At 41.2% G+C, this 23,831-nt stretch overlaps 1 protein-coding gene across 2 annotated transcripts in view; it reads left to right on the plus strand.

Moving 5' to 3' along the window:
- COL19A1 (collagen type XIX alpha 1 chain) overlaps window positions 1–23,831 on the plus strand; it is a 424,680-nt gene that overhangs the window by 89,966 nt on the left and 310,883 nt on the right. For both annotated transcript variants that reach the window (XM_090034633.1, XM_090034628.1), the window contains exons 11-12: window positions 1,370–1,423; window positions 5,356–5,400. In XM_090034633.1, the coding sequence (XP_089890759.1) occupies window positions 1,370–1,423; window positions 5,356–5,400 (99 nt within the window). The remainder of the gene's footprint in view (window positions 1–1,369; window positions 1,424–5,355; window positions 5,401–23,831) is intronic.

The following is a 23,831-nucleotide window of genomic DNA, read 5'->3' on the forward strand; positions in this document are numbered from 1 at the left end:
CGCTAAGAAATCCTTGCCTCTTACTTCTGACATACTTGCAGAATCCCTTTTTTCCCTTTTATATCCCTTGTCAGCTGCATCTCAGGTTGTGCCTTGGTCTTTCTAATTTTCTCTCTGTATGCTCGTGCAGTACTCTTATACAGTTTCCGAGTACTATGACCAAATTTCCACTTTTTATGAGATTTCTTTTTGAGTTTCAATTCGGTGAAGAAATTGCTCTCTAGGCAGGCTGGTCTCTTGTTACACTCCCTTTGTACTTCCCATTCTTCCATTGCATCAACATTGATTGCTCCTGAGCCTTAAGAGGGCCTCTTTAGAGTACAACTAGCTTTCCTGGACTCCTTTTCCCCACAGGTTTGCCTCCCAGGCAATTCCCAGTAGTTCCCTAAGTTTGCTAACGTCTGCTTTTCTGAAGTCCAGTGTCCTTCCTTCGTTCCCTTAGGATCTTCAACTCTGTAATTTTATGGTCACTGTCACCTAAGTTACCTTCAACCTTCTCATCTGCAACCAATTCTTCCCTATTTGTGAGCAGCAGGTTAAGAGGAGCTTCCCCCCAGTTGGCCTGTCTACCATCTACGTCAAAAGGTATCCCCGACATACTCCATACGTTTTTAGAACTGCTTGCGTACTTCTATGTTTCCCTCCCAGCAGATGTCTCAGTAATTCAAGCCCCCCGTAAGAACCAGATCCTACAATTTGGAAGCTTCCATCACTTGTTTAAAGAAGGTCTTGTCCACCTACTTCTGCTGGTTTGGAGGGTTGTAGCAGACTTCCACTGTGACATCCCAGACTGTTCTCCCATCTTACTTTTACCCAGAGGCTTTTACCGGGCTTATCTTCCACTTCATGTCGCAATACTGAACAATGTGTACATTGTATACATATACACATGTACATTTTATTTTTGTAGGGCAAGACCTCCTTTTTTCCCTTATCTGTCCTTCCTGAACAAGCTATACCCATCCATGATCACACTCTAGTTATGTGAATTATCTCACCACTTCTCTGGAATCCCAAATTACATCATAATCCTGTGTTTGTATTAGGATTCTTCTTAGTTATTTCCCCTACTTCTCACATTAGTATATAAACATTTTAGATATTTGACTGTCCTAGCCTCTTCTGGAGAACATTGCTATAGTTTCTATTATTGCTTTCTCTTGCTAAGTTTTTTTTAACCAGGTCTCCAGGCTCTTTACTTACTTTTGGGTTTCTGTCTCCATCTGCCAGTGAACCTAGCTGGGAAGTTTCTTATTGGGGTTTATTATTAGTCTGTTAAGAGCCTTTAAATTGGGAGTTATTTCTAATTTTAATTGTGGATCAGTCATGAAGAATGATGAAAAATAATGTTGATTGCATTTTGTTTCAGGGGGAAGCTGGCCTGATAGGTGCTCCTGGCCTACCTGGTTTTACTGGTTCCAAGGTAAAAGAGCTCATTTAATTTTTCATGTTATATTTCAAAGTTTTCTTCTTTCTAGCTGCCCAATACCCACAAAATGTATTGTATTTTAAATTACAAATTGGGCTCAGAATTGAATCATGTGTCAATGCAAATGGAGTACTGGGCACTTGATACCAGAAACTGTATAGGAAAGGTGAACATAGTGACATAATCCTTCAGTAGACATCATTTTGTATTTGGAGTCAATTGGGTATGTCTCAGAACTGGTAGGGGCTTTCCAGCCAGGAAATGTCTGTAAGTGGTTTGTTACCATGTAAGTGAGCTTTACTCCCTTAGGAGTCCTTTAACACTCCAGACAGGTCAAACAACAGTCCGTAAGCAAGCTTGTGTGCCTGAAACCTCACTGTCTCTTTGCTCCCTTGGGAGCCCTTCATCCAGTCCTTATAACACAAAACAGTAATCCTTGGTCCAAACAAACAAGTGAATGAGTAAAACAAACCTTTATTCTTTTTCCAGGAGAAGGTTCTTTAGCCCTGGCCCTTCCTAGAACTGTCTACTTCCTGCTCATAAACTGCTCCTTGGGCTTTTAATTGCCAACCAATCACTCACAGCTGAGCTCCTAGTAAGGCCAGCTGCCCCAATTAATGGGCCAGACTGCCTTCCTACAATGTGCTAATTCAGAAATTTAAAGCTAGTTTCTCCTGATAAAATTCAAGTGAGGAGGGCAAGAACAGCATTGCCACATGCTATGTTCCAGGTTGACTTTTTCCTTTTTGTAGATTTCTCTCATTTAATCCGTCTCTCAGAGCTAGCCCTGGTGTTCTCTTTACCAGAAGTATGGACATACTTAATCAACTGGATTCCAGAATATGTTAAACAAATTTCCCTTTGGAGTTGATTGTGACACGTCCTTGGAAGGCTAGAGAGGGTCACTAGAAACAAATACAAGGCATTCTTCCTTTATTTGCTGTTTCAGGCTGCCTTGACCATCTTTTCAGCACCTTCTGCCCTCAATGCATGTATGAAGTTAGGACCATAAATCATGTTGCTTTTTGCACTTTCACTAAACTGTTTGGTTTTCTTACTTAGTGTCAGTTTGAAATACTCAGTATCAAGAGAATCATAGAAAGCCTCTTAATGATACAAAAGATTTTTTAAATCTTTATAATTTTGAGAGGTAAGTAAAATATGTGAAATGTTTTTTCTTTTTCATTTCTGACTGTTGTCCTGTGTTCAGCACTTAAACTTCATTTATTTAGATTTTATTATGTAACTTGCATAAAGGTTTTTATTGTTAACCGTCTTCATTTGTGAGTTATAAATAAAGAATTATTTCACAGGAAAAAGACCCCAGTAACAAATCTGAATATGCATTCATATGCATAGTTACAAGAGATGCCCACTAATAAAATGAACTGAAATGAATGGAACTTTATCATGTATATAAAGAAGATGATCTTTCCAGTTATGTGGTCAAGAATTTTCTAGGATAAGCTGTTTTGCAAATATGATAAAAAAAGAATATATTTATTGTACTAATGCAGGGGTTTTCAAACGTTTTTAACAGGTGTACCCCTTCTATCTCAAAGTTTCAGCTCATGTACCCCTTATATTTTTTTGGTGGGGGGTAGCTGGAGCTTGGACAATGACCCTAATGTGGCAAAGAAGGGATACATGTTTACTCCTCTGAGCAAAAGGATACACATACACTTGAATCAGTGCCATGTGGTGCAAGATGCTCAAGCATGCTTGGAGAAGATGGAATCTTTTTCAGTTTTTAACTGCTAAAGTTTTAAAGTCTCTACAGAGGATGTGGTATTAATATGGGTTCCCCAAAAATACCTGAGTCTTATCATTACTTGCCATCAGCAAATATCTATGAAACTCATCAGCAAAGTGTGCACCTCCATTCCATTCTAGTGTCTTAAATGAGTTTATCTACAAGTGAAAACTACAACAAACAAACTTCCTAGTTGTGTTTTGTCTATACAGGGTGGCAACCTGCTTCTGCTATCAATTGCTCCTTCTGCTGAAGGGGCGGAGCTCTGTGTGGTAGATCCAAAGATTCCAGTTATGGCAATAATGATGTGGATGTCAACATGGAACCAAAGGAGGGAATTTGAGTTGTGGTTTTTTTTTTTTAAGTAGGAAATTATGGTCTGAAAAGTATTGCCACATTCCTATGTGAAAATAATGGTTAAAGTTGTGAAGTTACGCCTTTAGGAACTTCAGATATTATGGTCGTCAGTACAAGCTTAGTCAGGCACTCTTGTGTCTGTATTATGTTACAGCCTTTACTTCAGTGGTTGCATACTGTTCCCCACAGTGTTGGAATCTGTGTTGTTCAGTGCCTGGACTAGACCAACTTCATTTAATATTTCAATATTTTTTTCCTTCTGGTTGTCCAGTATGTGGGCCTGTATCTGCTCAGGAAACTGACTGAAAACTGAACTAATATCTTACCTGGTGTTCATTCTACAGAATTTTTCTTGGGCACACTAATAAAAATGATATCTACGATGTTGGCTGCACCAACCACACCAGTCAAAACGTTAAGCAGAACATAGTCATCGTAGACAGCTGCTGGAAAGTCCAGAACTATTTTTTGGTATATGAATCTGTGCATTTCAAAGCTTTGAACTTGATTCCCAGATGTAGCACATGATACTGTATCAATTGAACAATTTGGCAAAATACTGTTAGGAAGCATCTGTTGGTTGCATGCTTTTTTAGCTAACCTCATTTAAACTTTACTCTTCTAAATTAGGGAAGGAAACTCAGCAAAAGGGGAAAGGGGAAAAGGGGAAAAGTGAGACATTGAAAAAACAGAATGGGGAATGTCAAATGTAACTTTGGTGAAATGCCATATGCTGCAGTTGAAGATTTCCAGTTTCTTAATCATTAGATCTATAGAGTTCATGTATTGATATAGAGACAAAAGATCTGGTTTCTAAAGAAGAAAGATGGCATACAAACCATCTTCTGCTTTGTTCTTTCAGGCAGGTGGATCGTGTGCAAACACCAACTATCCACATCTATACCTAAACTAATATAATTTTATTCCATTTCTCCTTATAGATAGGTGTCTACTTTTGTAAATACCTGGATAAATTAAAGATGTTGGTGTTTGCTCCACAACACTCTTGAATGTAGCTAGAGTGCAAAACTTTTTTTGATTACATCTGTGTTCCATCTCTTCAGCCAAATCTTCCCTAATTTGAACAGAAGGTAGTAGGTCTGCTTTGGTGAAGAATCCTCAGATCTGGAATTCTCTCCTTTTTGGATTCAGCTGAACTTAGATTCAGCATATGTAGTAAAGGTGCCTCACTGATCAGGGGTGTAGGCTGTAGCCGTGTTGGTCTAAGGACATAGGCAGACAAGGTTCTTTGCGTGAATCTGATATCTTGTATTAGACCAACTGTCTCACTGATCAGGCTTTTCTAAGTAATTCATTAATTGAATAGAGCTTTTGCATTTGAGTAACTGAGATTTTTGTTTGAGGACTGCTAAATAAAAGTCTTTTTGTAGTCTGCTCTTGATTGAATTAATGAATTTCTATAACAACTTTATACCTAGTTGGTCACATTTATATAAATACTTTTAAATAAAAAGGAATATAATGCCGATTCTTCAGAATGAGAAAACTAGGAGGACTAGATTTAAGATCTGAACTGAGAAAGATTTGAACTTCTGACTAAGAAAATGATTAATAAGAATAGTCACCAGAACCATAGCAAGGCATTCCAGTTTTCTGTGTAAATTTCAAATATTTTAAAATTGTGAAAATATATCCATGGTCCAGTTTGCATAATTTTCCTAGGTCTTATTTTCTTACCCAGAACACAAGTGAAATGCAATAGAAATTGCATACATTGGCAATTATGTATAATAAAACAATTTCTTAAGCAATTTTTTGAACTAATATGTGTCCATGATTCTTTTTTTTATATCAGGGGGAACGTGGTCTTGATGGTAATAAAGGAGAGCAAGGTGAAAAGGTAAACAATTTAATCTGTGCACTCTGCTTTTGTTAATTTTTGACAATAAGGCCATTTCTAAACTGTTTGGTTCTTTCAAAGACAAAATGTATGTATTCTCCTGTGGAAATGATAGAGAAAATACCCAAGAAAAATTGTCACATTAATTACACATTGTAAAGTGTTCTCAATGGTTTAAGGACTTTTTTTTTTGTAGCTCTGTTAGGAATTGTATATGTAGAAAAGATTTAATACTAATCCTACTATATATTTAGCAGAACAAGACACTAGAATCAGGCAAGTATTCTTTATCCCGTGGTAATTGGTAGCTATTTATTTACACACTATAAACTACATCATTAAGAGATGCATAATATAATTAAAGTACATGATTACTTCTTTTGAATTACAATGCAATTTATAAATGACTGCTTTGGAATATATTAATTGTAATTACCCAGTAATTTGCAAATCGTTAAAAATGTGATAAATACAGGAATTGCAAGAATCAACACTTATTACTCATCTCTTACGTGTCCAGACAAAAGTTGACATTTTTAAATAAAAATTACTGTATGGCATTACTTGATGAGTAGCAGGTAACAAATTTTGCCCTCTCACACTTATTCAACTTTTATTGAAAATACTGGAGGACAGCCAACGGCAGAATTGACTTGCTAGAATTTCACCAGTGTAACCAAGATAAAAATTTAGTTTATGGCATCTGCTGCCTTGTGCTTTCCACTGCAGAATCCCAGCTTGGGTTTATTTATCTGTCTAGTTTAAATTTATACCTCCTTAAATCTTTACAGTAGGCTTTGACCATGTTCAGATTTGCATTTTAACATGACAAAAATAGAGTACTACATCTACACATGTGGCAATCCCGGGCTGTAGCAAAAAAAATCACTGCAAAATTGCATTCTCCAACCACGGGGTGCTCCCCTCCCACTGAGTGTGTTGGTGAGCCTGATATCTGACAGCCTGCTCTCTCCCCTGGGAAAGGGGGACCAGTGTGCAGGCTGTCTGTGATCAGGTGGCAGAAATGGCTGTTGCCATGGGGATCCCCACTGTGGTGGTAGAAGTAGCACAACAGCTAGCTGCCATGGTTGTGGTGGCTGTTTGATCCTAAATTGCAGTAATAAATAACTCTTAACTCATACTCTTAACCAAAGCATGTTATAAAGTTTAAGTTTCTATTCCAGAAACCTCTAGTAGAACACAAGTATAGGTAGATAATTGTTCTTCCCAACTTTGAGTCTGTTGTGAGGATTACTGCATTAAAGATCATGAGGTACTTAAGTACTATATTTTATGCGGGCCATGTGAGATGACTTGTCTAATGAAATTGAAGTTGTAGGGAAGGAATATGGGAAACAACTTCTGATCTAAGGAAAGTACAGTTTACTTATGAGTTTTGCTCTTTTAGAAGTAGGGGTGCTTCAGTGTCTGTGTGTTTTTAAATACTTCAGCCAGTTTTCCAATATTAGCATTTCAAAAATGTGTTTATAGATTAGTACAGTTTAAGCAAATTTGAAGTTCTGTTTATTTAGATATTCTATTAATCAAACTTGGTAATAATAACAAAGCTATCAGAGTCAACATCTGGAGTCACTAAAGATTATGAGATGTGAGGACAGGTTTTGGCTTCAGAAAAAGAGTTTGTTGTGCTTAAAGATTTTTCTATCTTTACAGAACATTTAAATTTCTTTATTTCTGTTACTGTTCTTCAGTTCAGAAGGACTACTTGTTAGAAATACTTCCTTTCCAGCTGTGCTGCAACTTCCATTCGTTTTTAATGTTGTTTGGACACATGAGCATGACTCCAGCTGCTATTGCCACTCTTACTTTGTTCAGTTTACTTTAAGATGAACATTTAAAAACATCTGACCACTTACAGTAACAGCACTCTGTAGAAACGGAGCCAACACATCTAATTTTTGTTACTTTAGGAATGAATTAAAAGCACCAATAATTGTTAATGCCTTTCTTAAATGTAAGTGTTGACAGGGTGTTCAGCTCTATATCAGTAAAAAAGCATATTTTATGCTTGAAGAAATCTGCAATACAAAGAGATGATAGTTGGAGACTGTTTTATTGTAGGAAAGTTTCTTAATGAAAAGGGAGGAGTTGCTATCCTGAGCAATTTTAATACAGATTAGGCAAAGCATTGAGATGCATATTGCAGGAAACAAACTGTATCAATAGGACAGATTGCATTACCTTTTCCACTTTTAAATTCTATTTATTCTTAGGATGTCTGACTTAGTATGCTTCCTTGAGCTAATTGACAAGCTTGACACTTCTCCTAGTAACCTAAACCCAAGTACATAACCTTTGCAATCCATACAAGGTCCATTAGCTTCACACAGAGAGAGGTGGCTCCTGAATCTGTAAGCAAAAATGCAGTTTGGGTTGGTGTTGCTTTTTTTTTTTAATGCAACTCATAGCACAGCTGTAACGGCATTAGGTGAGATTAAGTGAGGTCTAGGTGCCCAAAAATAATATATAGCAGTTTATGAATCTATCTTTTGAGCCAAAGATTTTAAAAAGTGTTATTTTAATAATGCTTTTACATCACAAAACAGTCCCTACTTAAAGTAGCTTGTCATCTTTAAAAAATAGCCATGTTAGAAGAGGAGAATGTGATGATAAATAAAGAACAGTGCCAATAACTTTATACTGATGCAGCTTGGCATTTCTGGGCCTTAAGAAAGTGCTTGGATTTCTAGATACATTTAAATGAATAGAGTGAATGGTGGCCAGCAAATATAAAATCCTTTTGTTATTGCAATTGCCTAGCATTTTGGTTTGCTCTGCTATTGTGACACAATTTTGTGAGATTTGGTTATTTTCATGAAATAAAAAGAGATGAGTTTTTTTTCTTTAATGCTTGCCCATATCTTCTATAATGAATTAATTCAGTCTCTTCAGAGGTATTTCTACTGATATATGGGGCAAGAAGACATGGTAGCTTTCTAGATGCAGCCCAGACTGCGCTATATTTAAGTTTTATCAGTCATTCAGATCCTTTTCAATTCAGATGAATATTGAAGAACAGTAAAGCTAAATTCATTTCCCATTACTCCACTGCTGCTGGTCTTGATCATTAAAAATTCATCACACGTGACGCTTCCCATATAGTCCTGATGTATAAATGCTGTATTAGTGACCAAAATGAATCCCTTGCTAGAAAACATTAGGTTGCAGTATATTTTAATTGTATAGTCATGTCAAAGGGAATTAAAAAATCTGAATTTTTAGCATCTCTAAATGAAAGATAGATTTTATTACTGCAGAAATTACTACCTTATCCAGGACCTATTTTATATAAAGAGAATAATGTCCGTTCAAATACAGTTTCACACTTGTTTAAAATAACACCTATGACCTTTGACAAATTAGATATAAGTATGTAAGTATTCTTTGCATCAAAAAAATATCTGAACTAACAATCCTGGATTTCAGTTCCAATGACTATACCATTCTGTCAAGATGACTGGTTAAACATGACCAAATTTTACCATCTTTAAATTCAGCAGGACTGAACTCTGTTGGGTTTATCGTACTCTGTTGGGTTTATAGAAGTTTGTTGGGTTTACTGTACTCTTTACAGTACAAAATCTCTGTTCAAGGCTGTTAAGAATATGATCTGATAGGACATCAGCTGTAGACATCTGAATCACAGCTGCATTATCACTTATAACTTAAAGCTTAAGTAGACGCTTACGTGCAACTTAGGCAGGAATTAAGTTAGGTACCAAAGTCCAGTAGAGCAGTTCTAATTAGCTTTATGCCAAGAGTCTAAAAACTCAATATGCACTTACATCTATTAGACCAGCAGTCTGCAGCCTTTTGCCACCGCAAGACAGTGTTTGCAGCCCAGAACCCTGCAGCAGGCAGAGCTCTGCCTTATAGAGCATCCAAGTAACCCACACTTATGCTTACCACTGATTCAAATGACCAATGGCAATGAAAAGAGTTAAATTCAGTGGCATCAGAGTAAGGCTGAGACATCAGCAGGTGCTGTGGAGGGACTAGATAGAACAGGACAGGAGGTTGGACCCTGGGGGTGCCCCCTCTTCTGCCTGGGCCACAGTATACTGCTGGTCCCCTCCCCACTCCATCTGTCCTGGGCTAGATCCAATCTCTTCATGGGCTAGATTAGGCCATAAATTGCTAACCCCTATACTAGACACTTATGTTTGAGGATAGCATTTGTCTTGAGGTAGCCACACTCGGTGCACCAGGCCAGCACTGCTGCTCCTGTGCAAGAGCAAGGACATGCTACACGCAGACATGGTAATGCCTGCTGTAGTCTGCCCACCTTGCTCCTACACAGGAGCCAGTAGTGCCTGCCCAGCCACCTGTCTGGTGGCACCATGCTGCTCTGCTTCCCTGCCAGACTCTGGTTTAGAACTTTTGAACAACTGGTCAGGAGTGGGCTGTGTAAGCTGGGTCTGATCCAGTTTGCCCAGGATATATGGTCATCCTACTAACTGGGTCCTTTTGATTTGCCCTCTTGTAGCAGATCATCAAAGGTTATATGGAGCATTGACTAAAGATCAATGTAATATGGAGGCATTTTTAAATTGGTTAGTGGAAGACTTCTCAGGGAGTTGGAGTACTCTGTCTGTGGAAAGTCAAATATAGGACAGTCTTATTCTGTTGTGCTCCTTCTTATGCCAGACAGTGGGACTAAGGAGCCAGGGCTTGTAAAAGGAAGTTGTAGAGTTGCCTCCATTAGTTCTCAAAATTCCTTCTACACAGGAAGTGTTCTGCAGTGTAAATCTCTGTCTGGTTTAAATTCACTGTGCTATATAAAGGGTGACAAGTGAATGTGGCAGACCAGAAAATTAAACCAGTTGCTTCCAAGTTTCTCTTATATCTTGCAAGCTTAGGAGGAAGGGTCTGATTTCACAGCTTGTGTGATACCTGCTATAGCAGATAGATGCTTGCTTTGAAAGTAAGCTGTTCTTTTACTATTCTGCACAGTTTATTTCTTTGCATTAAGAGGTATAATCTAAAGGAAGACCAACCACATGAGAACTGAAAGTCTAATCTGTTGATTGTATTGTCCTGTTACCACTGCTATTAGCAGTGCCATTAGTACTAGAGATGGGTGGTAATATGAGCAACACCAGCAGTAGTTTTCCAGATGCAGTGAATTTTTTAATACCAAAATGAAACAGTAAATCAGCTTGTCTACTCATTTTGTTATCATACCATTGAGACAAATAGTGTGTAAAAGGTATGTTGCCCTTTTTAAAACTTATTTCTCACGTGATTAACTTGAAAAGTGAGACAAGCGAGATGTCACGGAAAGATTACCAAGACTCATCCGGCCCTCTGACTACTACCTCATGCAGCAACTTCATGTGGGCACCAGTGATAATGCCAGGGGAGACCCTGAGCAGATCAAAAGTGTCTCTGGGTGCAGGAGTGAAGGGAACAGGGGCTCAAGTGTTATTCTCCATCTTCCAGTCATGGGGAAGGGCTTGGGCAGGAGCAGATGCATCCTGCAGATCAATACCTGACCACACAGATGGTGCTGCCAGCATGTCTTCAATTTCTTTGACCACAGAATGTTGTTCCAAGAAGGATTGCTAGGAAGAGACAGGATCCACCTGACAAAGAGAGGGAAGAGCATCTTCACAGATGGGCCTGCTAACCTAGTGAGGAGGGCTTTAAACTAGCTTTGTCAGGGGATGGAGGCCAAAGCCCTGAGCTAAGTGGGGAAGTGAGTGATCTGGAAGAACAGCAAGCAGGAGCGGGCAACAGGAGAGGCATTCTCATTCTTCCTGAGAAAGTAGGGCAATTGCCTAGTTACCTTAGATGTCTGTACATGAATGTATGGAGCCTGGGAAAGAAGCAGGAAGAATTGGAAGTTCTCGCACAGTCATGGAACTATGACTTGATCGGACTAACAGAGACTTGGTGGGATAGCTCGCATGACTGAAGCACTGTCATGGATGGGTATAAACTGTTCAGAAAAGACAGGCAGGGGAGAAGAGGAGGAGTTGCACTGTATGTAAAAGAGCTGTATGATTGCTCAGAGCTCCAGTATGAAACTGGAGATAGACCCATTGAATGTCTCTGAGTTAGTGTCAGAGGGGAGAGCTAGCTGAAGTTTCCCAGTCACAGGCCCTGGTTCTCATGGGGGACTTCAACTACCCTGACATTTCCTGGGAGAGCTATACAGCAGTACACAGGCAATACAGGAATTTTTTCGAGGGTGTTGGGAACAACTGCCTGTTGCAGGTGCTAGAGAGGTCAACTAGGGGCCATGATCTTCTTGACCTGCTGCTTTCAAACAGGGATGAATTGGTGGGGGTTGCAGTTATGGACGGCAACTTGCATAGCAGTGGCCACAAGATGACTGAGTTCAGGATTTTGAGGAAAGGAAGGAAGAAGAACAACAGAGTATGGACCCCAAACTTCAGAAAAACATACTTCAACTCACTCAGGGAACTGATGTGCAGGATCCCCTGGAAAGCCAGTTTGAGGGGGAAAGTTGTCCGAGATAGTTAGCTGTACTTTAAACATACCTTACTGAGGACACAAGAACAAACCATCCCAATGTGCAAGGAAACCAGAAAGCATGGCAGAATACCAGCTTGGCTTAGCAGGGAATTCTTCAGTATGTTTAAACACAAAAAGGAAGCTTTGAAGGAGTGGAAATTTGGGAAACAACTTGGGAAGAGTACAAGAATATGGCTTGGGCATGCAGGGATAAAGTCAGGAAGGCCAAAGTACAATTGGAGTTTCAACTAACAAGTAACATGAAGGGTAACAATAAGGGTTTTTACACATATGTTAGCAAGAAGAGAAGGTTCAGGGAAATAATGGATCCTTTACTAAACGGGGGAGGCAACCTAGTGACAGAAGCTGTAGAAAAGGCCAAAGTACTCGATGCCTTTTTCACTTCAGTCTTCATAGGCAAGAGCAACTTCCAAATTACTGCACCTGGCAGCACAGTTTGAGGAGGGAGTGAGCAGCCAACAATAGTGAAAAAACAGGTTAAGGACTATTTAGAAAAGCTGAGTATGTATAAGTCTATGGGACTGGACAAGATGTGCTTGGAGGGTGCTCAGGAATTTGACTAATGTGATTGCAGAGCTGCTGGCCATCATCTTTGAAAACTTATGGCAATTGAGAGAGGTCCCAGATGATGGGCAAGAGGTAAATATAGTGCCCATATTTAAGAAAGGGAAGGAGGAACCAGGGCATTATACTCTAAGCAGCTTCACCTCAATCCCTGGAAAAATCATAGAGTAGTTCCTCAAAAAATCCATTTCTAAGCACCTGGAAGAGAAGAAGGTGATTAGGAACAGTCAGCATGGATTCACCAAGGGCAAGTCAGGCCTGACCAACCGGTTTGCCTTCTCTGATGAGATGACTGGCTCTGTGGATGTAGGGTGAGCTGTGGATGTGTGATATACCTTGACTTTAACAAAGCTTTTGATATGGTCTCCCACAACATTCTTGCAAACAAGCTAAGAAAGTACAGGTTGGATGAATGGACTGCAAGGTGCATAGAAAACTTGATGGATCATTGGGCTCATCAAGGGTAGTACTCAATGGTTCAGTGTCTAGTTGGAAGCTGGTATCAAGTGGAATGCCCCAGGGTTTAGTTCTGGGCCTGGTTTTGTTCAATATTTTCATCAATGACGTGGAAAATGGGATAGAGTTCACCCTCAACAAGTTTTCAGATGACACCAAGCTGAGGTGAGTAGTAGATATGCTGGAGGGTAGGCTTAGATAGGCAGAAAGACCTTGACAATTTGGATGATTGGATCAAAAGGAATCCCATCAGCTAGGGACAGACTATCCAAAAGCCTGAGCCTGAATTGATTCAATTTTTGCAGGTTAGTCTAACTTGGCTAGCCTAAATCAGTCTGCAACCCAGACAGACATCCCAGAAATGCTGGTATGCCTGCAGTGGCTTAGGCTAGGAGCCAGGGGGTGCTAGAGCAGCCCTTTCTTTGCCTCCACAGGGCAGAGCTGAGGGATGCGTGGCCAGGCCCTGGCAGGATGCTCTGATTATCCCCACCTCCTCTCCCAAGCAGCTTAGCAGGGAATATTTATCACCCTTAACTTAGTGTTTATCAACCAGTTAAGAAAACAAAGCTTCTCTCCCTTAACTAACAGAGCTGTTCTTAAACAGCTCTTTCAAGGAAGGACATTAAGCTACCTGTTGATTAGCTCCAAAAAGCCTGTCTGCCTCGGTCCTCTCCCACAACACAGACCATAGCCAGTGTGTGGTCTGCTAGCTAATGCTGAATGGTGTCTGTGTAAGGCAGAGGGGATGGGGAATAATTCTTGTTTATCAGGGAGAAGCCAGGCAGATGCACTGTGCCTTTAAGTCTGTGCCAAGCAGAGGGGAGGGGCCAGCCCTGCTGTGGAGCAGAAAGCCCTGCCCAGCCTAGAGAGCATGCTGGGATGCTGGGGGTGTCTGATTTATCTTAAACCAGCAAGAGGTCTGGGACAAACATTATATAAACCGTTCTGAGCTGAATCAGTTAAGTTTGATACTATATTCAACCAAGTTTATCTCAAACAGGTTTCAGCCATTTTCAAAGTGGTTTATGTGCACTGAACATGTGTTCTGTTTCAGATTTAAATCTGTTTCTGATCACTTAAACCGGTTTATGTGTAATGTCTGTCCCTAGCCATCAGGTTCAACAAGGACAAGTGCAAAGTCCTGCTCTTAGGACAGAGCAATCTCATGTACTGGTACAAGCTGGGGAGCAGCTGGCTAAGCAGCAGCTCTGTAGAAAAGACCTGGGGGTTGCAGTGGACAATAAGCTGAATATGAAAGTGTGCCCTTGTTACAAAGAAAGCTAACAACATACTGCATTAATAGGAGCATTGCCAGTACATCGAGGGAAATGATTCTTCCCCTTTCTTTGGCACTGGTGAGGCCACATCTGGAGTTCTGAGTCCAGTTTTGGGCCCCCATTACAGAAGTGATATGGACAAATTGGAGAGTGCCATCAGAGGACAACAAAAATATTTAGGAGGTAGGGGCACATTATTTATGAGGAGAGGATGAGGGAACTGGTCTTATTTAGTTGGGAGAAGAGAAAACTGAGGGCAGAATTGACAGCAGCCTTCAACTACTAGAAGGGTGGTTCCAAAGAGGATGGAGCTAGACCAGCAGTTCCCATATTGTGGTTCATGACTCCAAATGGGGTTGCAACATCAGCAGATGGGTTCACAGCACAGTGCTCTCTCTTGAACCAGGTCCTACCTGCTGGTTGGCAGAGACCCAAGGGAGGAGCAGCAGGGTGGGGAACTCCAAGCCTGCAGCAGGCAGCCCACATCCTTCCCCCCCCCCCCCAGGCTTTGCTCTGGTCATGCTGCCCACAGGGGAGGAGACGGGGGCTGGGGCGGTAAGGAGCCAATCTGTGCTCTTCAGCCTCAGTAGCTGCTGCTTCCTGCAGGTGGAAGCTGGGGCTCAGGCACTGCTTATATGGGGAGGCAGGGGGCTGCAAGCCCTGGCCTTGGAGTACCTGGGGGCAGTGGCACCTGAGGAGCACCAGCAGGACCAGGGGGCTGTGGCATGAACATTGTGTGCCTTCCGAGGCTGGGGAGGCATGGTGACCGTCTGCAGGCAGCAGCAGCGAGCGGGGAGCTTCCGCAGGAGGCTGCAGTGGTTTTGGCTGGGGGGGTCAGCGAGCATTGACCAGCAATCGGCAACTGCCCGCTGGCAGTGTCAGCAGTGGCCAGGTTTTTCTTAATGCTTCAGGTTTTTTTGATGTATAGTTTGTTAAAGTAATGACTCAGGAAGAAATTTTAAAGTGGTGCGGCACAAGCTTTTTATAAGCCCTTTATTTTTTTTTAATAAAAATAAGAGAAATATTGCACCCTGAAATGAGGTTAAGAGATTCTGTGTACATTTAAGAAGAATGCACATTTATACATGGTATCTTTTAGCTGGCCAATGTCTAAGCTAAATTCCTCCATTGGCTCCATTGCTAGATAACTGGTAAACCCTCTTCTTCAAGCCCTAATATACAAGATCTGTTTAGTAGTCTTCCCACTTCTTTGATAGTTGGAATATACTAAGGAAAGGATATAGGGTAATTTGACCTTAATGGGCACTTGTACACCAGCTGCAGAGGGGGAGCACTTTAATTAGGGTGGCTCCAAGAGCTATTCTAATTAAAGCGCTGCAGTGTTTTATGTGTGAGTATCCCTGTGCTTCAAAATGGTAGTGAAGGTGCTTGAACTAAGGCTTGTTCAATGAGCTTTAGCTGAGTGGCCCCGGTGCCATTTTGAAGCATGGGGAGACTGATACACAAGACATTGAAGATAATTACAACACTCCAGCAGAATCTATTAATTCTGTAATTACAAGAAATAATTAATCATGTAATTACAGTGTACAGGCACCCAATTATACTGTAACTAACACAAAACAACAAAGAAAGAAAATAATGTGAACCAGAATAATGAAATGTGACTGTGCCTAAAGTGTACCTGCTACAATGTATTAAGTATAAAAAGTGGAAGAAAAAGAATGAAAAAAAATGTCTGGGTCAGATCCTGAGCTTGTGCAAACTGTCATAGTTCCATTGACTTGCCTACTACCTAGCTAGTTTCCACTCTTCCATCTTAAAAGGAACTTTTTTTTTTATTTCATTTTTTAAATTTTCCATGTGCTCTCTCGTCATGGCCCTTTTCTTCCAGTGTCCTAGCTTATAGTTCCTTTTTGGAGGAAACCCAGTGTCTGTCTTTAGCTAGGAGTTCCTTTGCATAAAGGTTTGCATAAATTTGAGAACACAGGAAGAAATATGAAAGGGAGGAAACAGAAGGTGAAATCTTCTCTCTCAGCTTAGGCATTGAATACAAGGTTATTCAGAATTTAGTGAGTGGTGCCTTGCCTTCTGTGCCAGATGAACTTTTGACTGGTTGTGCTGGTCAAAATCTTGACCCAAATCCAATTCCTTTTTAAGTGGGTAAGAAGTACTTGTCTGCATAAGTGGCCTTCTTGTTCACTAATGCAGATTTTACATCCTACCCTTTCCCTGAGCTTGCTCAGAAGGGTATCATCCTGGTCCTTAAACTTTCTTGTGATTCTTTTCCACAAAGGGAGGCATGTAACTTCATGCATCTCCCTGAAATTTTATTCACCAGAGCTAGTAACTGTTTGATTCTGGAAGAGGAGGAAAACCCTCCCACTTGTTAGTACAATATCCTAGTGGTTAGAGTAACTTGCCAAGAGAATGGGAAACCCAAAGGTCTCATTATCCAGAGGGGGTCTGAACTTACTATTTCCAAAGAGTCCTAGCCCCTAAGACATAGACTAGGCATTGCCTGTCTCCACTGTCCACTGTCTACTGTGCCTATTGCACAGCGTCTGTTGAAGCCGGCTCCCTGAGCTGCCAAAAGGAGAATAGATATCAGAACAAGCCAGAGAAGTAGTGGTTCAGTGTGAGGGGGACTGTCTTGGAAGGAAGATGATGCGAGTTCTTGCTTCTGCCCCATCACGGGGAAAGCAGTATGGGATTTTTTAAAGAGCTCAGCTGCAGCCTACTCCACTTTTCATTATTTTCATTGAGTAGACCTCAGGCACAGCAGAGAAATAAGCCCTTGGCCCATCCTAATGACTAATGTTTTCCACCGTCTCATATGAGTGTCAGACTTTCTCTTTGATTCTTTCTTTACACTTATCCTGAGCCTATCCGTGTGGGGTGGATGTGATATATTTTTGCTGACTTCTTTCAGAAGGAATTCTGGTTTGTTCAGTCTTCAGCTCTTTCTGTTTTCTTGTCCCCAGACACAAAGGGTCCACTTGAGCCACACGGACAAAATCCCACTCCACATTTATAAAACAGAATAACTAGGGATACTGCTATTCTAAACCATATACTGCATTTAACTGACTCCAAGATGACTTTGAATTTAAGGTAACCAGCCTAGAATAACTAGATTCAATTAATAGAAAATTATAAATTTGTTAGAATTTTCTATGTATAGTATTGGAGTCATTTTAAATTTATTCCCCCCTCCCCCTACCTTGCTTCAGTGATTAAGCAGATCCTTGCCTCTTGTCTTCCCCTGTAGTTACTTTCCTGCCTGCTGCCTGTCCTCTGTGCCACCTACCCCGCTGACATCTACTCGCACTCTGCCCCCACCACTGCTTACCCTGTGCAGTGGTTCTGGTTCCAGCTCCCGTCAGGGGCCCAGAGCACACAATAGCTCCCCCTGGCCTGGCCAGGCACCACCAGTAGTTACAGCTCTGGCACCAGCCTGGGGCAGACTGTGGTTCCAGCTTTGGGCCTGGGTCAGGTGTGAACCTTCAGCTGGAGCCGCAACAGCTTCCTTGTCACTGTGTGGTCTCCCCAGCAGTCCCCCTTGCACCACGTAGTCTTCCCTATACCTTGTGCTTACTCAACTGCATACCGTTTCCCCTACACTCCTCCTGGACAGCACACTGTGTAGTCTCCCCACACCATAGGGCCTTCCCTGCACTCCCCCTGCCACAAGAGCCCCCCCTACCCCCCAGTTGAGGGAATACGGGGGATCTGGCTCCACAGCCACTGTTAAAGCCACAGCAGCTGCGTGTGCCAGGCTGGTACTCAAGTTTTAAGATGAGAGTTTTTTTCCCTTCATGTTTAATGTGGAAAAAAACTTATCTTGGATTGAGTAAATACAATATTTAAGGCCTACTGTGCACTTTGGTATAGGTCCTGATTGTTGTCAGGTTACATTAAAAGAGAGAAAAACAAGGAAGCAAAATTACCCAAGACTAGGTCAAATGAAATGCTAAGCAGGACTGAGCTGTACTGATATAGTTGTTAGGGAGGGGGAAAGTTATGCAGGCTGCTCATTTTTTCTTTCAAAATTGAAAGTAAAATTGTAAATATTTCTATCCATAATTGTCAGCATTTTACTTCAGGAATTTTTCCCGACTGTCAGCTTCTGTACTGTAGTGTGTAGTTACTTCTTACCCAGAGTAAATGAAGTAAATGTGCTACAGCTTCATGAAGTGGTTGTATGTGAGGTTTTGAAACTGACAACTACTGTGAAACTAAAACAAATGGAATATAGCCGAGATGGAGATTTTGAAATCATAGCAGCCTCTCAATGGCTACTGGGCTTAAAGTCAGCTGGTGCTGAGCTAACAAATACTGATGCCATTTGCAGTATCTTTAATATCACTATCTCATCATCCATCCCCTCTTTCTATATATGGTTTATATTTCCTCAGGAATTGTTTTTAGACTCTGGTATGTAAGGCCCCATCTACACATTACACTTAGGACATGATTAACCAGTTGGTGATCTGACCTGGTGGAAGTGAACTAAACTTTAGCCCTCTTCCCTCCCCCTGAAATAGTGCTCAGTGGCAGACTAAAAGTGTTTAGTAGTCTGACAAAAGACAAAACACTATAAGGGAAATCAGTGAAATCCTACAGTCACCCTTGAGATAGGCATAAACTTCCTTTTATAGGTGAGAAACTGAGGTACAAATTGTCAAATAAGATAGCAATGACTTGACAGAGCGAGGAACCCCAAATTATGGACTCCAAATGCGCAGCTCTGAATACTGCTGTAGTATATAATAAGCACCTCCAGTTCAAGACAGGGAAGTGCATCACACTCTGGGATACATATAATCATATTCAAATGCTTGTCTGATAGGGCAGGTGCTTTGGAGAGGAATTGCAAATGGCTGGAAGGGGAAGGCTGCATGGGGGAGCTGGACATTGCTTCTTCTTCCTGTGCTTTAGGGTCTCCTAAGTTGAACTCTGCAATTCATCTGACTGCTTTTCCTTAAAAACTATCTGTTCTTTCCATCCAACACTCCAAATGTTTGGGGCTTTTTTTGAGATTGGTAGTTTTTAAACTTATTTATATGGCAACATAATTTCTGTGATGTTCACTTTGAATTTAGAAAGGTACATGTTTTATACTTCTAAACTTTTACCAACTCTTTACTTGAATATTGCCAATGAAGTGATTTAAAAAACTTCTATGAATTCAAGGGCAAACCTTAATTTATAAATTCATGATGATGATGATGATAATGATGTTTCATTCACTTCCGTAGTTTATTCATAATATCCTCATCCTAACTAACGTGCATTTCCACATTAATATTAAATGTATTTGTGTTGGTGGGAAAAAGATGTCATTTAGTTCTTTTTTTTGGCAAAGGTAGGATGTTCCTTTCATATATTTACTGATTTTGTGACATAAGGTTTGAAATATTACAGGAGATAAGGCTTCCGGTACTTCCTCTTGGAGAAAAGATATTAATAGGTTTTGCTGTTCAGAAGGTTTTCCAGATACTTACTTACATTTGTTTCTCTCTTTCATTCCATTGCCCCTAATTAAAAACCTCCTGTAGTTTCCCAAATAATTTTCCCTTCCATTGAGTTTACACCTATAAATGGTACGTTTATCTTCAGTCATGACCACAATCTTTCCTTGTAAATAACTTTCTAATTCCTTAAGAATTTGTTTGTCTTCAAAAAATCATATATAAAAAACATCTAAAAACCATATTTCCTTACCTATACATTCACAAGTTAGTAAATGGAAATAGACTATTCAGTTTCACCTTTGTTTATAGTAGTATATACCATAGAAGAAAGATGCCTTGTTAAGGCACTGTATAAACAGAGAAGGTAATATCTGCCCCATGTAGTTTACTGTCTACCTGACATATAGCACACAAGAATGCCCACAAATGGGGTTGGAAGAATCAGGATAATGAACAATCAATCAAAAGGTCGCAGAAAGATCCTGTTTTTAGATAATTCCATCAGACACTAAGACAGTGCTACAGTTTTCAGATTAAAGATAGCTCAGAGAATATATAAATCCAAACAAAAAAAAATTGAAGCATTTATATGCAAAAAATTACTATCAGTTTATAAGTACTGTATTTATAACATGTGTATGTTCACTGTACGGTCTAAGAAATGAGTTTGGGAGTGGTCTATATTGCTTGTCATCAAATTATTAATAGAAGATCCTCTAAGGCCATATTTTAAGGACTTGTAACTTCTTATTTCTTATGTCTCAACTAGTATAAAATATCTTAGATACAAAATTTCCAAGCTATTGGCATATGTTAAAATATGTAACTAAGTTATAGAGCCTTTCAGTTTATTGACATCAAAAATATAACTTCACAACATTGGCAGAAGAACATTTTAAATTCTATTGGTTTTTCTTTTACTATAAAAATGTATACAATACAGAGGGAAAGGTGTCTGCTTGATTTACATTCTCGATTTACATTCTCATACCTAAGAAGAATGGAGGGTAAAGGCCAGCTGTAGATTGCAGAGTGATCTGTGCCTTACACCAAATAAAGTTCTTAGGAGTCCCCTTAGCCTTCCTAATACCATCCCTAGGTCAAGAGGCCTGGTTTGTGGCTCTTGCAGGATGTCTGTTTTCATGTTGGCTGACATCTGGTGCACAAGAAATTGCTTAGCTTCATGGTCAGTTGGAACTACTAATGCATATAGCTTTGATGCTATAAGAAGGCCAAGGATATTTACAAAAATCTTAGTTGTGGTGACCACAAATTTAAGCAGGCATGGAATAACAATCCTTCCATAGCTGGATTACTGGTTTATCAGAGGTGAATTGTAAAAAAAGGGTGCACAATTCTACCTAAAGTATTCTTCAGCTTTTTAAGCCTCTGTGACCTACCAACATTTTGCTGATTTTGTTACCATAGGGCCTATTCTAAAGTTCAAGATGTCCAGAGTTTATTTACATCAAGACAAGTTCAGAACTGTCTCCATGCTTATCTCCCTTAGAAAAATTCTTGAATAACTGTAAGGACTTGGCTGTTCCTTCTGAGTCATGTGGCATCCTGCACTCTTAGGCCAGATACAGATATTACACATAAAATGGTATAAGTGGTCAGAAACCAGTCTAAATCTGTAACAGACTAGAAGTTCAGTGTATGTAGACTGGTTTAAAATGGTGGAACCCTGCTCTCCCCATCTCTGTCCTGCAATGGGCAGACTGCCATGCCCCCATTCGAGACAAAACCTAGGGACCCCCATGCCACTGTAAGTAGGAGCAAGTGTGCCTCCCTCTGCTGGATAACTGCAAATGACAGTTGACTGGGCGGTGGGGAGAGGCATGTGCTCAACAGCCAATCAGGGGTGGCCCACCATTTACCTGTATTCAGCTGCCCTCATCATTCTCCAGCATAGTGGGAGGTGTGCAGAAGCATGCCCAAGCTGCTGGCTTTGGACAGTGCAGGGGGTTTTTATGCCCCCCCACCCCTCCCAAAACGTCAGACTCATTTTCTTTTTGCTCCCAAACTAACATTTACTCCCAAAATAACATCTCTTAGAGAAACCTACATAAGTTAGTTTGAATCTGTCTTGAGCTTTTTAATGGATGTACATGTCTGTACGTAGCCTCAGAATGCAACATGCTGGGTTATCTCTAGACTGTATTTTCATGGTTTCATAAATGTTAGGGGCTGGAAGAGACCTTTCAGATCATCGGGTCCAGCCCCCATGTACTTGGGCAGGAAAGACCGCTGGGGTCAGATGACCCCAGCAAGGTGGGCTTCAAGACACTTTTTGAAGATTGCCAGGATGGGTGACTGTACCATGTCTGGGCGAGTCTGTTCCATATCCTAGGCACTCAACTTGTAAAGAAGTTTTTCCTTATATCGAATTTGAAGCAATCTTCCATCAGTTTGTTCCCATTGTTCCTTGTCCTTCCCTGGGGTGCCCTGGCAAACCAACATTTTCCCAGTTCCTGATGCACACTACTTGTATACTTATAGCTTGCTACCAAGTCACCCCTGAGCCTTCGCTTCTCCAGGCTCAAAAGTACCATGGCTCTCAGCCTTTCCTCATAAGATCTACTCTCTTATCCTCTAAACATGCACATGGCTGTCCTCTGGACTCTCTCAAGCTTCTCCACATCCTTTCTAAAGTGCGGAGCCCAGAATTGGATGCAGTGTTCCAGCTGCGGCTTGACTAAGGCCAACTAAAGCGAGAGGATGACTTCTTGAGTCTTGCTTGAGATGCATTGGTAGATGCAAGCCAGAGTTTTGTTTGCTTTGCTGGCTGTGACATTGCATTGGTGGCTTACGTTCATCTTGTGGTCAATCATAACCCCCAAATCTCTTTCAGTCATGGTGCTAGTGAGTGTAGCACTGCCGAGCCTATAAGTGTGATGTGGGTTTTTTTCTCCCAAGGTGGAGGACCTTGCATTTCTCCGTGTTGAATGCCATCAGGTTTTGATTCACCCACCTTGCAAGCCTGTCCAAGTCAGCCTGAATCACCAGCCTATCCTCTAGCATGACCTCATGCCCCCTGTAATTTGGTGTCGTCAGTGAACTTAACTAGTCCACTTCTGATGCCCGAATCCAGATAATTTATAAATCTACTAGCAAATTGCACATCAAGAATGATGGTGGGAGGGGTTGTGGGGGACAGAGTGCTGCCAGCCACTACCTTGCACCCCTGCCACTTTCCAGTGTGTGTGTGGGGGGGGGAAGCTTGCACATGGCAGCTGCTACCATCCACCACCGTGCGTTGCTGCTGCTCTGTGTCCGGCTGTGGACTCCTGCCCCCAGTTCTGCATCCAGCCCTGAAACCCGCCCCCCCAGCTCTGTGTCTGGCCCCACACCCCACCCACCCCTGCCCTACACACTCCCACCCCCCCAGCATGGGTGTGCTGGGTGGCCACCACCACCTACCACCCCACACTGCCGCCACTCCACATCTGGCCCCACGCTATTCTTGATGCAGCACTGGCTGCAGCCACACCCCGCAAGAGCATTAAGGACAGCCAGACAGACACACAGACAGATGGTCTAAGCCCTTTTATATAGAGATTAAAGAGTACTAGTCCAAGTATGGAGTCCTGGGGGATGTCACTGGTCACCATGCACCATCTTGATTCAGTTCCATTGCCTATCACTCTGGGTCTGACCATGGAGCCAGTTCTCCAGCCATCAGACCATAGGGTTGTGGAGATCGTAGGTCCCCAATTTTACCATGAAGACATCATGACAGACAAAGTAAAAGGCTTTTTTGAAGTCCAAATATATGATATCAAAATCTTCTCCTTTGTCTGGGTGATGTGTCACCTGGTCATAGAAGGAAATGAAGTGGTCAGGCAAGACCTACCCACAACAACGCTATTTTGGCTAACTCTTAATGTTAGCCTGTTGTTAATGGTTTCTCTGATGATTTTTTCCAAGATCTTTCCAGGGATTGAGGTCAAACTGATTGCCCTGTAGTTCCCTGGATCTTCCTTCCTCTCTTCCTTGAAGATAAGCACCACGTTGGCCCTCTTCCAATCTTTAGGAAACTCTCTAGAGTACCACGAGTTCTCAAATATCCTTGCCATTGGCCATGCTATGATATCAGCCAGCTCTTTTAGCACTCTTGGGTGCATTGCATCTGGGCCAGCTGATTTGTGGATGTCCAGCCGCTCAAGGAATT

Source organism: Crocodylus siamensis, chromosome 1 (genome assembly GCF_052110815.1).
Source record: "Crocodylus siamensis isolate JL-2025a chromosome 1, ASM5211081v1, whole genome shotgun sequence".
Classification (NCBI taxonomy): domain Eukaryota; kingdom Metazoa; phylum Chordata; order Crocodylia; family Crocodylidae; genus Crocodylus; species Crocodylus siamensis.